The 19,584-nt window shown below is 33.1% G+C and overlaps 1 protein-coding gene across 2 annotated transcripts in view; it reads left to right on the top strand.

Annotated features, from left to right (window-relative positions):
* Window positions 1–19,584, top strand: part of LOC145277963 (monocarboxylate transporter 9-like) — a 114,359-nt gene that overhangs the window by 69,235 nt on the left and 25,540 nt on the right. For both annotated transcript variants that reach the window (XR_013868258.1, XM_080130091.1), the window contains exons 3-5: window positions 6,048–6,191; window positions 13,400–13,690; window positions 17,328–17,900. Coding sequence is in view for 1 of the 2 variants with exons in the window: in XM_080130091.1 (XP_079986217.1) it covers window positions 6,048–6,191; window positions 13,400–13,690; window positions 17,328–17,900 (1,008 nt within the window). In the remaining variant the exon portion in view is untranslated. The remainder of the gene's footprint in view (window positions 1–6,047; window positions 6,192–13,399; window positions 13,691–17,327; window positions 17,901–19,584) is intronic.

Here is a 19,584-nt window from a genome sequence, read left to right as displayed (position 1 = left end):
GGTTTGTATTACTAAACACAGAAACGAAAAAGTTGTTGAAAAATAAATATAACAAATGAATGTTATCAAAGGCAAGATAAGTTACTTTTCTACCTAACTGGATAAGATTTTAGTGTTTTTATTTAGTGTAAAATGTTTAATCGGTTCGAAAACATGTAGTGTTCATTTGTATATTAAAAATTACAAATGGCGGCAGACTGTGTTGAACACGTTAAGTTTGGGAAAATGCGTTAAAACTAAAAAACTACAAAATACTGTCAGGAACTCACTCAATATATGTTACCGTGACATAGGCAGACATGTATTCAGTGTGTTTTAACAGTATTATTTATAGTTTTTTTTAGTTTTAACGTATGTTCTCAAACCTAATGTATTTAACACAGTCTGCCGCCATTTGTAATTTTCAAATATAGTAGTAAACGCTGTGTTTTTCGCGTCGAATAAACATTTTACATTAAAAAACAAAAAAACTATCCATTTTGGTAATAAAGTAACATATCTTTGATAATATTTGTTATGCATTCATTTTTTGACAACTTTTTCGAATCTATACGTATAGTAGTACAACCCCAATAAAAACACTAAAAATTATCCAATTAGGTAGAAAAGTAACTTATCTTGCCTTTGAAAATATTTACTTGTTATATATTTGTTTTTGTTGACAACGTTTCCAAGTCTTTGTGCAAGTACACACTCAAAGGTGTATTTTTCTGTCTAATTTTATTTTTAGTACCGTGCTTAAATTTAAATTTCATGGTATCTTTTTGGAGGGAGAGTATTTTTTTTTTTTACATTAGGTCCACCTCCACAATTTTCGACTATGCTGAATAAGAAAATCTCATTTAAAACTTGCAGAGGCAAGTAGTTTTCGAGATATAAAGACCTGTACTATGCACTATAATACACCGACGGCCATGAATAAACACTCCCAACCTCCCCATATTAAGAACGGCTTTTGGAATAAACAACAGCCATGCCTAACCACGTGTTTTAACATTTTACCTGTCTTTCGTCTTTTAAAAACGGCTTTCGGAATAAATATCACCATTCTCCCAATGTTAAGAAAAACTTTCAGAATAAACACCCCCTAACCTACCCATGTTAAAAATTGTGGAGATGGACCTAATGTGAAAATTCACCTTCTGTTTTTTTTAATAAATTGTTAGTTGAAAGCACAGAATAGTGACAAAACACCATTCCCTCCCCTTGGTAAGAATAGCAAAAAAAAAAATGGTTTTCTTGGTAGAAACTTTTCTGTATTTCACCTAACAATGTCTGGTGCTAATGAACTTACTGATCCGCGCTATTTTTTAAATCGTATTTCCACGTTTAATTAAAGTTTTATTATATGTTTTTTTTTATTCAATTGTAAGGTTAAAGTATAGAATACAAAACACCCATCCCTCCCCATGTTAAGAATGTTTTTTTAAATAATAACGTTATTATTTCAGCACGGATCACTCTACATGAGTACCTAATATTTTTTCATCCATTCTTATCATAGAGAGGGGATGGTGTGGTGTAACTATTCTGTGCGTTTAACTAACAATTTATTATTAAAAAAAGATATTGTGAAATTATAAAAAAAATAAAAAGATATTGTGAAAGTTGAATTTTACTTGAAAAAACAAAACAAAAAAACAATGTGAACGGCGCATTCAACATTGTAGCCGGAGTTTATTTGGCAATACGGTCACGTTAGTCGATTAATGGGTGCTACTGCACTTACTGATCCGCACTATTTTTTTTAAAATCGTATTTCCAAGTTTTATGTTTTTTTGGTATTTTTTTTAGATTAGGTCCACCCCCACAATTTTCTTTTAAATGACGACTTTTAAAGGTTTCTGACTTTGATGAATACAGAAATTGCATTGAAATTTTGCAGAAATAAGTAGTTATTGAGATATAAATAGTTGTTTTATGCATTGTATTCTTTGACGGCCATCTTTGTTACGCGCGTAGATTTGTTTATGACGCGCGCAAGCGTGTAAAAAAGATGGCCGCCAGAGATTACAATGCATTATACAACTTTTTATATCTCGATAACTACTTATTTCTGCAAAATTTCAATGCGATTTCCGTATTCAGCATAGTCGAAAACCTACAAAAGTCGTCATTTAAAAGAAAATTGTTGAGGTGGACCTAATCTAAAAATTTACCATTTTTTTTATTCAATTGTAAGGTTAAAGTACAGAATAGGTACAAAACACTCTCTTATCACCATGTTAAGAATGGCTTTTTAAATAACTAGCATTTCAGCCCGGCTTTGCCCGGGTGTTTTGAGGTGTACGCTTAGCAAAACAAAAAAAAAGTCAATTTTTTTTTCATTTGACCCCTATTATGACCCCTTAAAATTTATAGTTTCGGGCTCAAATCACTTTATTAAGTTAGATCCAGGTTCAAGGAACCTATATCTAAAATTTCAAGTGTCTAGACCCAAAATTGTCGGAGGAGTTTCGCAGAGTTCTTAAAGGTCAAATCGTTGAAATTTGACCCCTTAACAGCCAAATTTCTGGCTGACACCCGTCACATCGATTTTCCCAAATCTCAGTACCCGGTATTTCAAATTTCGAGTCTATAGACTAAAAATTGACAGAGTTATTGCGTAGGGAAATGTACACAGACAGACAGACAGACAGACAGACAGACACGTTCACTTTTATAGATATATAGATAACGTTATTATTTCAGCACGGATCAATAAGTGCACGAGTACGCAATTTCTTTAATAAAAAAGCATTCATATTTTCTTATATAAAAACAAGTTCTGTAAAAAAAAGAAAAAACGTGTACTTTCAATTTTCGTTAAAAAAGGTTTTCTTAAAAAAAACCCGAAAAATACGGTAAAAAAGGCAAAGAACAAAACATTAATTGGTATTCATGCAGAGAGTGATCCGTGCTGAAATAATAACGTTATTATTTAAAAAGCCATTCTTAACATGGGGAGGGGAGAGGGTTTTGTACCTATTCTGTACCTTAACCTTACAATTGAATAAAAAACATATCATAAAACTTTAATTAAACGTGGAAATACGATTTAAAAAATAGCACGGATCACTCTCTGCATTAGTACCGAAAGTACAGAATAGTTAGAAAACATCCTCCCGCTACATGTTAAGAATGGCTTTCTAAATAATGTTAATGATTCAGTACTGTTCCTTGCTTAAGTTTAACTTTTGTTTATTAAATTGTTAGGTGAAAGTCCAGAATAGTTACAAAACACCCCTATTCCACTGTTAAGAATAGCTTTCTAAATAATAACGTCATTATTTCAGCAGGGTAGCTTCTCTGCATAAGTACCATGTTTTGTTTTTAAATTGTTAGGTGAAAGGACAGAATAGTTACAAAATACCGTCCCCATATTAAGAATGTCTTTCTAAATAACATTATTTCAGCACGGTATTTTCTATGCATACGTACTATCTATTTTTGTTTATTAAATTGTTAGGTGAAAGTATAGAATAGATGCAAAACTCCCTCCCCATGTTAAGAATAGCTTTCTAAATAACGGTATTATTTCAGCACGGTATCTTCTCTGGATAAGTACTATCTTTTGTTTATTAAATTGTTAGATGAAAGTATAAAATAGCTACAAAACACCCTCCCTTTCCCATGTTAAGAATGGTTTTCTTAATAGCATTATTTCAGCACGGTACCTTCTCTGCATAAGTACCATCTTTTGTTTATTAAATTGTTTGGTGAAAGTAAGGTACTCATGCAGAGAGTGATCCGTGCTGAAATAATAACGTTATTATTTAAAAAGCCATTCTTAACATGGGGAGGGGAGGGTGTTTTGTATCTAATCTGTATTTTAACCTTACAATTGAATAAAAAACATATAATAAAACTTTAATTAAACGTGGAAATACGATTTAAAAAATAGCGTGGATCACTTTCTGCATTAACACCAAATATTATTTAAGCACGTTACCAATCCGTAAAATAAAAACCTGTACTTTTACCAAACAATTTATAGTGTTAATAATAAAAAAAAGTTCATATTTTCTTATATCGAAAAACAAAAACAAACAAAAAACAAAACAAAACAAAAAACGGTAAATTTATACAAACACCGAATTAACCCTAACCCTAACCCTAACCCTAACGCTGTCACGGTGTTTGTATAATAATACCCAAAAAACGACTTCGACTCAAAAAGCAAAGGACAAACTTTTTTTTTAAATTTGGAAGATAAACAAATGAATCATGTTTTTCTTTTACTTATCGAGTAAACAGAAAATGAAATCTTTTAATTCGTTTCGTCAAATCGTGGTGTGTGAAATAAATCGAACCGGAAGTTCAGTTCTATCAACAAAAAAGGTTCGCACTAACGGCTTACAAAAAATATTTTTATTTTATTTAATATGTTAATAATTGGCGAGGTAAATTTATTTTAATAACATAGAAACATCCCTCGACTCTAAAGATGGGTTGTCTGAAAATTTCAAATAAATTGGTAATGTAGAAATATGGTTGTATCTCTTTGAACGGACCAAGAATTACATTTATATATATATATATATATATATATATATATATATATATATATATATATATATATATATATATATATATATATATATTGATTTAAATGTTATGAGTGTTTTTGAAGCATGAAAAACGATGTTACTTTTTGTATTTAATATTTTTATTATTTTTTATATTTCAAGCGGGCCTTTGCTCTTGGTCACAAATAAGTATCGAAATGAAAAAGAAAAAGAAAACCGTTATGCATTATATATATATATACATATATATATTGGATCAATAAAATTCCTTATTGCTTTTTCCACCATTATATCATAATTTGTCTCTGTTGTGTCTATCCGTTACATCTCCGCACTGTATTGCCTCAGATAAAGTTAAATTTCTTTATATGCACATTAGACAATGCTTCAAGCAAAATTAACCTCTTATATATTTAAATACAAAAGGCGTTCCAAAAGTAATGCCTCCTATTTTTTATCCTGCCCGAGTGGATCAGAGTGGATTGCAAATTGCATTGTTATGATGGCTAGACTTATGCATTCATGACCTGAAAGTTTCATCACTCTGTTTAAGATATTGACGGTATTAGATTCCAGGAAAGCAACCCTTGTTATTGACATGTGCCAAAAGCAGAGATAAGTAATTGAATTATTCTATACAAAAATATTGAACCGATTAACATTTACCGGTACCTATTTTCCCGTTATGAAGCCGACGCAGTTTATATCAGCATAGTTGGGAAATAAATTGTCGATTTCAGGGATGTAAGTGTTAAAGCACGGTCGGTCTGGACTTTTACGGCCGAGAAATCAACAGATGCTGGCAAAAGATCACTGTGAATGGTGGTTATCATTAGGGACAACAGCATATTCTTTTCATTGTTTTGACTTTCCAGTATATATCCGATAAAGTGAGACGCAATAAATCAACCGAGAACTACATCACTCTACATAAAAACATATAAGATATCAATATATCGAAGAATCGAAACAAGGAAAAGGATATGCTGTTATCACGTAGAAAACTGAATTTTGGAGCACAAAATGTTACTCGTTTTTCATCTTCGTAGCTCATTAACGTTTTAGTTTTTAAATTAAAAATAGGAGGAATTACTGTTGGAATGCCTCTCATATTACAAAGAGGAATATAAGTTAGTTTTTAGCCTGCATATCTGCGCCTGATATATTCAGAATGAGACAAAGTTTTATCTGAGCGTTATGCTTCCATATTGCATGAAGTACTCTTGAATTTATGCCACGGAAAAGTTAACAGTTACAATTTTTACATCGTGGTTACTGTAAGCAAAATGCATCAGACCAATACATAAATTTTGAACAGTCGGAAGTTTAAATTCTGACAAAATGTTACAACTTTTATAACGTCAATATAAAAGTTCAGGAATGCAACATTGAAGCGATGGGACAGCTGTAGTTTGGCAAATAGTGTGCGATCTATTAGGTTAAAGATTCTTATCTATTGCACCCTGTCCAACTTTTTTTTTCTGGATTTTTTTCCTCTCGTTAATTATATAAAAAAAAATATTTTTTTCTCTCTTCCAGGCCCACTTGTCAGTTTGCTATTGACGCATTTCAGTCACCGGGCGATCACCATTTGCGGAGGGATAATTGCGTCTCTGGCGTTCATCATAAGCATGATGGTGAAACAGATTGAACTGCTTATTTTCACTTACGGCATATTGGGCGGTAAATCGTTTTCTTAAACATTTATTGATTTGTAGTTTAAAAAAATATAAGACTTATTGCCACTTTGCACATTTACAGGATTGAAAGTGATGACAAAAAGAATTGCTTTGTATAGCTTTGTATCAAGTCATATATATATATATATATATATATATATATATATATATATATACATAAATATACATATACATATATATACATATATACATTTATATACATATGTATATACATATATATATACACAATCTATATATACATATATTCATATATATATACATATATATATGTATATACATATATATACATATATATACATATATATACACATATATATGCAGATATATATACATATACATATATACATATATATATATATATGCATATACATATATACACATATATATACATATATATACACATATATATATACATATATATACACATATATATACATATATATACATATATACATATACATATATATATACATATACATATATATACATATATATGCATACACATATATACATATATACATATATATACATATATATATATATACATATATATACATATATATATATATATATATATATATATATATATATATATATATATATAATGAGAATAAAAAGGAACAAACCGAGTTATGTGTTAATCAACTTTTCGTCTTTATTTTATTTCATCCAGAGGAAGTCTCGAAGTAAAAACGAAACGTTGATGAACACATTACTTGGTTTGTTCCTTTTTATCTCTCTCATATATATATATATATATATATATATATATATATATATATATATATATATATATATATATATATATAGAGAGAGAGAGAGAGAGAGAGTGTGTGAGAGAGATGTAGTTATATTCCAATCCTCAAAAACAGGATCGGTTCACGATCATAATTATACATTGAGTTATTTTTTTTGATATCTGCAAATGTGTGTGTATATATATATATATATATATATATATATATATATATATATATATATATATACTTTTTTTCCCCGCTTTACGCACATTTCGCAATCAACAACGAAAATATTATCTTCAGTTTTGTAGGTAGCTATCCAGAGTCGATTAATAAAAAATCTATGCTCCTATATATTTTTGTGTATTGACATTCATATTAAAAACCCGTTTTTCTATTAATTTAAAAAGAAAATACAAATTTGTTATATATGGGTCTTGATATTGTATTCATCTGCAAAAAGATCTAGCTTAATTGCAAATTCTTGTAAACATTCATTTTCATTAATTTCCTATTGTTTTTTTTCGGCTGATTTATGGGATTATCATCATTAGTTAACTATTACGTGTAATTATATTCATGCAGATAATCTACATGACTTATACTCGCACAATATTTGCGTAAAAAGGTTATCGTAAACACAAACCTTATTTTATATATATTTATGTATACGCATATATATATTTGCTTACAAAATTTTGCCTACCAAATTCCTCTGTCACTGTTTGGTCTAAAGACATGAAACTTTACATATAGGGCATTTGAACCCATGCGAAACTTTATATTTGGGTTTTAGCCGGGGAAAATCGATGCAAAAGTGTGAAAATTAAAATATAAAATTTGCCAGATGAAGGTCGAACGATGGCATTACGAATATGCATGCGTAACGTAATAGCTATTGGTTCATGTTTCATTTTTAGCTTTGCAGTAAACATATCTTCAGAGCTCAAGCATTAACGTCAAAGGAAAAAGAAAATCGCAAGCTAAACGTTGTGATTTCGATTCTCGGTGTTGGCGTACGAGCCATTTTTAAAAATTTCTTTAAAATCATTACTATATATTGGGTCCACTATAATAATAAATACGAAATCTGCATTAATCAAAATATAATATTTAAGCGTATTTTACAACCGGACAATACCCTGCGGTCTGCTAGTAAATTCAGTATGGATCCAGGTAATGTTATTCTACTACAGATATTTTAACAGTCATCTCTGAACGCATTTACCATGTACCGGATAAGGCGGGCGAAGCTAGAGCTGTAGTCCTTGATATATCCAAGGCCTTTGACAAAGTCTGGCATAAAAAGCTGCTCATGAAAATTAAATCGTACGGTATAACTGGACGTATACTAAATATAATTAGATCCTTCTTAGACAATAGAAACACACAGCTAGTCATTGACGAACGTACATGCAAGCAGTATAACATTAATGTGGGAGTGCCTCAGGGATCAATCCTTGGATCATTATTATTCCTGATATATATAAACGACCTCTTTGATAATATTGTGTCCGAGACGGGTATATTTGTTGATGATACAACGCTCTATAATATGCACGAGGGAAGAACAGATATACATACATCTAAGACAATGGCAGAATTGTTAGAAAATTACTTGCAGACTATAGCGAAATGGGCCGCAAATGGATAGTAACATTTAATGCTAGTAAAAACTAAGCTGCTCTCCTTTAACAATTACAAGAAGCCTCTCCAACCGACTATATCATGACAAATAACACACTACCTGAGAATTCTACCTTCAAACTCCTTGGCCTTACATTTGCGGGCAATATGAACGGGAACAAATACATAGAGGACATTGCAAAGGCTGCTGAAAAGAAGGTAGGTTCCCTCTATCGACCTAGAAGACTACTGATAACTAAGAGTATCTCGTATCTCTACACTGCCACCATTCACCCATGCATGGAGTATTGTTGCCACATCTGGGCGCATCTACCACTAGTTTCTCCCTCTTAGATAAAGTCAAAAAAAGAGTTGTAAATCTAATCGGACCCACTTTATCAACTAAGTTCCAGCCCCTGTCCCATCGCCGCAATGTTGCATCACTGTGCCTGCTTTACAAATATTTTACTGAAATGTGTTCTGATGAACTCGTTTCACTTGCACCCCCTCGACATACATATCCCTAACGAACCCTCTTAGCAATAAGATCTCACCTCTTCACTGTTGTTGTCCCTAAATTCCAGAAAGCTTTCTATTCTAATAGTTTCTTCCCTCGAGCAGCTAGACTTTGGAATTCACTTCCTGATGCCTGCTTCCCTGGCTGTACTAATATGCAGAAGTTTAAATGTGACATAAACAACTTTCTTGTTAATATTTCCTAAACATGGCCCCAAATAGTAGCCCTCTTACGTCCTAGTGGCGAAATGCTTTGTAAGAGCTGAACATAAGTAAAAAAATTTAAAACATAAAAACATAAAAAAAACAGCAAAAAATAACAGCCATATTATATATATTTATAGTATATCATTATGTATAATTGTGTCTATATAATGTGCATAATTAATTAATGAGTGTGGGTATATATATATATATATATATATATATATATATATATATATATATATATATATATATATATATATATATATACACTAGCTGCACGCCTGGCGTTGTCTGGTGGTACAAAACGCTTAAACATGATATTTTAATTTATGCAGATTGCGTATGCATTATTATAGAATCAATCATAAAAATATTGGAAAACTATAACGAATTATTTAAAATCTTGCTTTAAAGAAATTGTAAGCAACACCAGGTTGAATACAAGTTTATTATAATTTAATGAAAATTGAATAATTAGTCTAATAATATGTTAAATGAAAGTAAAATTTTGAAAACGACAAAAACAATAAATATAATATAATAATTACAATACTTCTCCTCCTCCTCCTCCTCCTCCTCCTCCTCCTACTACTACTACTACTACTACTACTACTACTACTACTACTACTACTACTACTACTACTACTATTAATACTACTGCTATTAATATCAATATTAGTAATAATATAAATATTAATAATATTAATATTAATATTAGTAAAATATTATGATAATAATAATAATAATAATAATAATAATAATAATAATAATAATAATAATAATAATAATAATATTAATTCGATGCCTCCGCTCAGTCTCGAAAGACGATGGATACCCCCTTTAGGGTAAGCTGCGCGTGTAATCATGAGGCAAGAATTGCGCAATCACTAACCACACTTTTCTTGAATCGGCACTGTCAAGTGGCAAGGAGAAGTCCAGCACGACTGGAAACAATGCCGAGATAAGCGGAGAGCAAATACAGCATCTGGAAGTCCCAAAAGTTCACCTATTTAGTACTGACCAGGTTCAACGTTGCTTAACTTTTGGTAGTCCAGCTGCAACCAGTGTGTCAACGTGAATATGTCCTATACTGATAATATTAATAATGATAATAATAGGCTGTTTCGATAATGCGAATCCATTGTATGAATGGGAGCATTATCCTGCATGAAGATTAGATTATCATCTAAATTCCGGCCAAATTAGGGTAGAAAATGCTCAGTCAACATATTAATGTACTTGGTCGAATTAATTCGATCTTGCAAGCGACCTATAAGCCCTGAACCATAATAACGCCCCACACTAAAACTGAACTTCCACCACCTTGCAGCGATGAAACTATGCACCTAGGATTAGATTCTTCGTCCCTCCTTCGACGGACATACTTTCTAACATCACTGCCTAGCCTACTGGGCTTCTGTCGTCGCTAAAAATCACTTTCGACCAATATGAAGAGTCGTGATCTTCAATGCATCTGACGAAGTCCAGACGGCGCTTTCTGTTCTTTACACAAATCATTGGCTTGCGTCTTACAACGCAGCTTCGCAAATTAAATTCCTTCAATCTGTTCTTAACTGTAGAAAGAGAGCACTTTTAAACAAGATTACACTTATTGGATTTGGAGAATGGTTTCAAATTTGTTTTTGAGGCTGCTGATCTTTAAAGTATTGTCTTCCCTGTAAGAAGTGACTCTAGGACGATCAGATTTAGGGACATCATGAACACTTACGGTGTTTTGGTGTTTTGCACAGTCATTTGTACCGTTTTCTCATAACATTTCAATCTGCGGCCGATTTTTCGATTGGATAATCCAAAAAGGTGGATATTAATGAGCTCCTTGCAATCACTAAGAGAGACTCAATATATATATATGAACTAAATGTGACGTTGTATAACCTGGAGCAACAACAATTACGATTAGAGATGCTAAAAGGTTGATATTTTAAACTGGTTTTAAACTCATTTGTTGCTGTGGAGTTTCTTTTTGCCTTCTCGATTTGAAGCTAGTTTTTTTAATTGAAGTGAACACGAGGATACTTCAATTAAAAGTCAAATATGAACAGGTAAAATTATAGAGGAATAAAAGGCGAATCGAGGTATAGGTTGTTTAAACAGTTACGTTCAATGTAGCTTAAATTTTCGGTTTTTGAAAATATGATAAGTGCGGACTTTTTTGCGGCACTGTATGTGTATATGATGACAGCAAATTCATTTTTGAACATTGCCATTACTTGATATAGCACAAAAAAAAAATGATATACAGAAACACGAAAACAAATCAGTGATGTTCCGCACGAAGGTGGCCTTTAAGCCCTGCCAAGCTCTGGCATTATTTGGCACACATTGTGCAGACATGTGCGCCACTAGCAGCACGTTCTTGATGGTCACCTCTATGCATAATCAAATGCCGCTTCAAACCACCTGCTGTTTTGTACGTCCGCCCGCAGTTGACACAGGTTAGATTTGGCAACACAAGACTGCTTTGTGGTCCACTGCGCTGATGAGTAGTCTGGTGACTTATCAGCCCAGCTCTGCTCAGACATAATCTTCTGCATACCTCACACTACAGATCAATTTGGCGCCCCAGCCCATCCACTGCTCCTTTCACCCTCCCTTTCTGGATATCACGTTTCAGCCGGTCATACTGGGTTCGATCTGCCTTTAACGTCATGTTGACACACCGGTTCGATTAGATCATCGAAGTTAAGCAACGTTAAGGTTGGTCAGTACCAGATGGGTGACCAATTTGGAAATTCCCGGCGGTGTATGTAGGGAGACGCCAACACCTCCCTGCAAGAGTTGTTAAAACCTAACGTCGTCATCTCCCCTAACGATATACATGCAACTGGAGACCGCTAATGAATTTCATAATCCCATGGAACTTTCTCCTTTATAGGAAGCCGGTTAAACCGCATAGGCTTAGTGCTGTTTTCTTTCCATTTTTTTCCATATATATATATATATCAACAGACTTCTACTTGAACACAAAATGCATGCGCACTCGAAGTCGAAGAATAAGCACATCTTATTGGGACGCTCTGTACATAGTAGAAAAAGCCCTAGGGAAACAAACGTCGACTGACCCAGCTTTGTTATAATAATAGATAAAAAGATGCGTAATTTGTGATTGTTATAAAACTCTTTACTTGTAGCTTAACACTACAAATTTAAACTTTTCTAAATCCATAACTTCAGTGGTGTAATCTCTATTTTTACGCAGTTTAACACCATAGCAATATGCTTCTGATTGATTTGAAATGTTTTGGGTCCGACCTCCTAGCACTTATTAAAGGATACAGGTATGTCTCATTATTATTACAATTAGTAATTAAAAAAAAATTATCCCTTTTTAAGGGTTTCCTGTATAGACCGAACGGTATAAGCGCATATTTACCGAGAAAAGCGATTTCCTGTTTTAAAAGCCGTCCGCACTAAACGATGGATCCTAATCTGAATATCCCGACGAAAATGTAGATCAACGCATTATGAATATCTGAAAACTGATTATTTTTTTATGGAAATATGTTTATTCATAGAAATTGAAAAAAAAAAAAAATTAAAAAATACGTTTATTTACAGAAATAATTAATAATATCAGTAAATAGAAGAAAGATTTTTTTTATAATAAATTAAAATAAATGAATGAATGTTTTAATAAATGGAAATAAATGAATGAATGTATATTTACATAGTAAAAAAAACAACGATTTTTTACATGTAATAAATTAAATAAGAAAAACGTAATGAAAAGAAAAGAGATTTCTTTTGCAATTAGGTCATGCTTAGTCGACCATCCCAATCTCTTTAAACTGTATCTTTTAAACAATAAACCAGAAAACACATGCCAGCCTCTTTAATCCTCTATAACCTCTTTAACAATTTTATCCATGATGTCGGTTAGAGATAAGTTAATATATTGGTGACTTGCTACGACGTAATACCGCAGGTTTTCCGGAATACATTACACCGTTTAGTACGGATAACTTTTAAGGCAGGATATCGCTTTTTTTTTCAGTAAATATGCGCTTACACCAACTGAATTACTGTCCATCATTTGTGTGTAGGTAATTTAAACGTATCTGGTTTTGTTTTCCCTTTATAGGCATTGGTTTCGGGATGACTTATATCACGTCGCATATTTGCGTGAGTCTTTATTTCGAAAAGAAGCGGGCCATTGCGACGGGCCTTGCAACAAGTGGCGCCGGAATGGGCACTTTCGTCTATTCCTATATGTCCGAGTATTTACTCTCAACTTACGACTGGCAAGGGACCGTCTTCATTCTTGGCGGTTGCCTGCTCAATTGCGTGGTATGCGGCGCTGTATTTCGCCCTCTCAGTTGGTCATCCAGATCGGACCTTTCATCCCTCCGCACGGAATGCACAACTGAATACGGTAAGTCATGCCTATAATATTCCTCCATCTTTTTAAGCATTGGTCAGATTTTACAAAGGAATTCACTTGTTAAACATTTCTCTCTCAGTTTGTGATTTTTTAAAAATACTTATATTTATTCTAAATCAAGGCACATTGACACTAGACTGTAAGTTTCTACTATTAGAAACCTGGCCTTCATGGACACTATAAGTAGGGAGTTGAGCAGCGAGATGTCTGTTCGTATTAAATGTAAACGTATGCATGGTGATACACTTAGAGAATCAGGAAAAAAAAAGATAAATTTACAAAGCCTAGCAGTTCGAGGGAAGAATCTTCCAGAGTAGAAGGCATTGTGCTATTGTTTCGTAAAGAATGTGTAGAATAAAATTGTATGGGCTATTTTTTTTAATATAAAACTGGAATATTACTATATTTTAATAAAAACCTCAAATAGAATTCGACATGAAATAGAAAAACAAATTAAAGAAGTAAAAAGTTAACTTACCAACAACGGAAATAATTTCTTCAGCGGATAAAAAACAAACACGTTTAAATTTGACGTTTCTGATTTTTTTTTAGATGAGGATTGACTATTTGTATTATTATTCATCGGACTACTGTTCTCATCGTGAGTGTGATTTTCACAACGTTTCGGTCGATATAACCTTCGACCTTCTTCAGGTTTATCTTGTCGAACTCGGAAATGTTTCTGTCGAACTCGGAAATGTTTCTGTCGAACTCGGGAATTTGGACGAAATTTCGAGCAGAGCCCTTTATTTACTTCACGGGGGTAGCGTGCTCTTGTTCCGTCAGCTATGACTGGATAGCGGTCCTAAGTAATTTGCAAATGTATTTTCCGATGAATAATAATACACGTTTAAATTTGTCGAAAATTTAATTCCGACCAGAGTTGGGCTGGATGGTCCGAGAATGGGCCGGTAACAAGGTTGCGAAATGATCGTTATTTCGCGACCCCAACTCGGTTAACAGCTAGATTAAGAAATACAACGCATTCACTCTGTGGTGAGTTGCTGGACAAGCTCCGAAAGGAACCAACGAAATCTGCATCCCGCAGAGGCCCCCGCCCATAGCATACCTCATTATCACGGCCAGACTTAGAATGGTGCATGTACGTCGACATAACTGAAAACAGATAAAGTGCTCACCGAGGTGCTGTTAGCAACCTGCCGTGTCACGTAACAAGAATAGATGCAATATAAGAAACTACTGGGCAGACAGGGAACACTGTAGAACACGGACGATGACGGCACTCCTCAGAACTCTATCGATGGAATGGCGTGCACCAATGGCCCTCCCACCACCTAGCCCAAGGCATGGTCAATATATATCCAAGGGCCAGCGCTTCCCATTAACAACGTAAAATGGCGAGTCGAAGACGCCTTATGGTAGAACCGACCTTCTCGGACGCCCCCCCCACCCGGTTTTGGTCCTTCCCTTATTTTTTCCACAAATTCACTGCAGACATGAAATATAACAATATATGTTTTAAACAAGTCTTTCTTCGTTTCTCCTTTCGAAATAATTTGGTCTTTAGCCGAAAATTATAATTTTTTAAATTAAAAACAAAAGAAAAAAAACGTTAATTTCTCAATAAGAATAACAAGCATATGCTTACAACGCTATTACTTAAAACACATCTTTTGCCTTAATCTCTTCTCTTCTATCTATCTATCTATCTATCTATCTATCTATCTATCTATCTTCTTCTATCTTCTTCTATCTTCTATCTTCTATCTTCTATCTATTCTATCTTCTATCTTCTTCTATATAAATAAAATGAACTCATTTTTTCCCTCCAACATTCACCTTAATAGGATTAAAAATCATGACATTACATGCAAATGTAATGCATACAGCCTGTAGCACATTATCTGAGGTTTGCTATAGGCCTATTACCTCTACAGTTCCTCGACAATGGTACATTCCTATATTTTTTCCGGTGGGAGTCCACTGCCAAAATCGTTTAGATTCAATGGAAGTTACAACATCTTTTCTCTCTATTAGATTCCTCCTTTCCCCTCTCCAAATTTAAACTGCAGCGGATGCGTTCACAAGGAACACTAGGAGGAAACACACCTGTTTGGAATTGTACAAGGTTACTTATGCCGTTTCTTTTTTTATGCTTTTTCCCGGATTTACGCTTTCTGTTTTTCCATAATAAAATAGAAATTAAAAAAAAAAAAAAAAACAAACAAAAAAAAAAAAAAACGCGAAAACGCGATTACTATTATTGTTTTCTTTTTGCTTTTTTTTTCGTTAGTGTAAGACGCAATCTGCGAGACTAACCGGATTTTATTTCCGGTTTTAATGACTCTAACCGCGAAATCTAACTACGACCTTTATTTATTAGTACTATCAACTGAACATTTATTTTTACACAAAGATTACAACGCAACGATATCGTGAATTCACTTGCACTAAACTTAAATTAGAATTAAAACAAATAAATTCATTTAGAATTCGAGAAAACAAAAACATTAATTTAGAATTCGAGTGTAATGTGACTACTGAAACTAAACCAAAACAAACTTCACTGCGGTATTGATATTTAACCTAATTCACTTTTTAGTTGATTTATCACGTTTTTTTTGGCGCTTTCGCCTCAATGATTCGAGTTCGAACCCCCCTACAAACTTTTTTGGGATTTTTCAAACACACGGGCACTGCCGGACCGTTCGTATTGCATCACATTCATTTTTTTAATTGTTTTTTTTTTTACACAATTTAAAAAAAAATAGTTTTACCATTGTTTGTTTTTATAATATTTAAACAGGGTTATGATTTCGCTTTGTTTTCATTTTACCCCCCCCCCCAACCACACACGCATCTAAAATCCAGGGAAACGACGGGCAACGCCGGGTACCCCTCCGATAGTAGTTAAGATTTATTTTATTAATTTATTTTATTTAAAAGTGTAGTTTAGAACATTTTAAATAATGATTCCATTTACCTAACAGTACGGGTAGTTTTGACGACGGGACGTACTTGACCATTCACCGAAAAACTTTTAATAGCAGCAAATCTTCAGCTTTTAAAGTCATTTCCTCAAACAAAGATAGCGATTTTGAAAAAGAAAATATTTTATGAAGGTATTTTCTATGTGAAAATCCAACTATCATCACCACTGCATCACCGGGTTTCCAAAATCGACATACCCTAAGGCACCAGTATATATATATATATATATATATATATATATATATATATATATATATATATATATATATATACATATATATATGTGTGAACTACTTCATTTACTCACATAAAATTAATATACGAAAGTATAAATTTATGCGTAAACTTTAAGTATTTTCTTCAACAGTGCTCAATACGTAGGTAGAGCTAGTTAGTAAGTAAAATATATATGGCGATTAAGCTACGCGGAATATTCAGTGTAGCTTAATCGCCACATATATTTTATAACTTACTATATATATATATATATATATATATATATATATATATATATATATATATATATATATATATTAATTCTGGGTCTATAATAAAAAAAATCCTTCTTTAATCTGAACCTATAAATCAAATACGTTAGTTTCTTCATTGTCTCTTAATAAATCAAACACTCTATTTTGTATATCGGTTCCATATATACTATGCTTTGTTCTTTCAGACGACGGTGATGATGATGGCAAGTCTTGTTTAGAAGAAGACAGAAAATCGAGCAAGCGGCCATCTCTGGACATTCGAATAAAATACTTTGACTTTCCGATTGATAACTCCAAGGGAGTGACCACCCGGAGTTGTCAGCAATTGACCAACGCCGTCCACAACGCCGGTGGTGGCGGCGGCGGCGGCAACTGGACGTCGCCTCACTTTAGCGGTTTGGACATCCGTAACTACAAGATCAGTAGTCTACGGGAGGTGAACCTCGTGTCCGAGTTAGAGGGTTACAACCAGAGCCACCACTGCCGGAACAGGCGCACTTCCTTTCATTTCAACCCGCTCATCAAGAAGGACATCTACTTCAGCGGCAGTTTAGCGAATCTGAGGCGTGATTCGATTGACAGGCGCCGGCGGGGAACCAATCAAATGAGCAAGCGTGATCTGCGGATCGATAATGGCAGACATTCCGATTCGAAAATGAATTGCTGCGAACACAGTATGTTGCGGCACGTATTCAACTTTGCTTTGCTCAAGGATCCAGTCTTCGTCATGTTGCTGATGACGTATACACTTTGGACAGGTAATTATTACCTTAAATTAATTTTTTTTTTTCGAAAAATCGGCCAAAGCATAACTTTTGCCTATGTCATATAGGTTGTTTTATTATTATTTAAACATTTTCTGACATTTATGACATGTGCTCTTCACAATTATCTCATCTTTTTGTCCAGCTTGTTTGACTCATTAGTCTAAAAGTTTCCATCAATTCGCCCATATATATATATATATATATATATATTATTATTATTATTATTATTATTATTATTCTTATTATTATTATTATTTATTATTTATATTAATATACGAAAGTATAAATTTATGCGTAAACTTTAAGTATTTACTTCAAAAGTGCTCAATACGTAGGTAGAGCTAGTTGGTAAGTTATAAAATATATATGACGATTAAGCTACACTGAATATTCCGCGTTTCATCCACTCTAGGACTCTTCAGGCTTATGCGCATAAGCCTGAAGAGTCCTAGAGTGGATGAAAAGTTACTACACACACACACACACACACACACACACACACACACACACACACACACACACACACACACACACACACATATATATATTTAATGAAATATATATATATATATATATATATATATATATATATTTCATTAAATAAAATAGACGTTTTTTGTCTATTAATTCTATTTTCGCTCCTTTTCAACCTCTGATTAAAAGTCCTGACTTCTGGCACTTCTGGCTTATGTAATCACCATATTTATCATAAGTTCGAATACTTCCAATCCTTCAAGATTCATCGTCAGGTATAGATTAATCTAAATGGTTTTGAAAATTTAAATACTTTTTTTTCCCTATTGTTAATTATTTTTTCATTGGTTAAATATTTTATTTATTTATTTTTTATTTCATTTTTCAATTACACACACACACACACACACACACACACACACACACACACACACACACACACACACACATATATATATATATAATAATTCACCGATTAATGTAAAAATGCCAGGGGCAACAGATATCGTTGTACCAAGTTTTTCTAAAACTTTCGACAGTATCAATCGAGATGCAATCTGGATTTTATTAAGGCAAACTTAGATACCCATATCTATTTTGTGGAAGTGTCGAACAAGTTGCATCAGCACATGAAGAACCGAGTAAACATTAATAGCATGTTATCTAAACTAATATTAGTAGACAATGGTGTCAAGCAGGTTGATATATCAGCTATTTTCAATTTACTTTGCCACAATGCTTGTTATGCTGGCAGGCTTTTCAATCTTTAAAGTTTAGGTGAAAATTCCAAAACCTTCCCCGCTTTCATTTGTGAGTTGTTGTACGCAGATGACGCAGATCTCGTTGCACACACAACGGCAAACACGCAGTCAACAATGGATAAATTCTCAAATGCTTGCAAAGCTTCCGGTCTGAGTTTTAGAAAAACCGCTGTTATGTATTCGCCTCCAACTGATGTGCCATATGTGGAACCAAGTATGCTGGCTAACGGGTTATGATTTCACCAAATGTGTATCCGTAAAATGCTGAACATCAGTTAGAAATCCTTTATTCCTAATAGTGTTATCCTTGAACAATCCAACAACTATATGATGAAAATAATTTAAATTACTTGAAATAGTGAAGCGTCACGTGCGTAAAAAATACGTTTAAACGTGTTAAGAACGTGGCTAAAATAAATGTACAATGGTTTAAAAGTGTG

Source organism: Euprymna scolopes, chromosome 6 (genome assembly GCF_053919585.1).
Source record: "Euprymna scolopes isolate OS-2025 chromosome 6, ASM5391958v1, whole genome shotgun sequence".
Lineage (NCBI taxonomy): Eukaryota > Metazoa > Mollusca > Cephalopoda > Sepiida > Sepiolidae > Euprymna > Euprymna scolopes.
The sequence above is the reverse complement of the archived record's forward strand: the minus strand, read 5'-3'. Positions and strand labels throughout refer to the sequence as shown.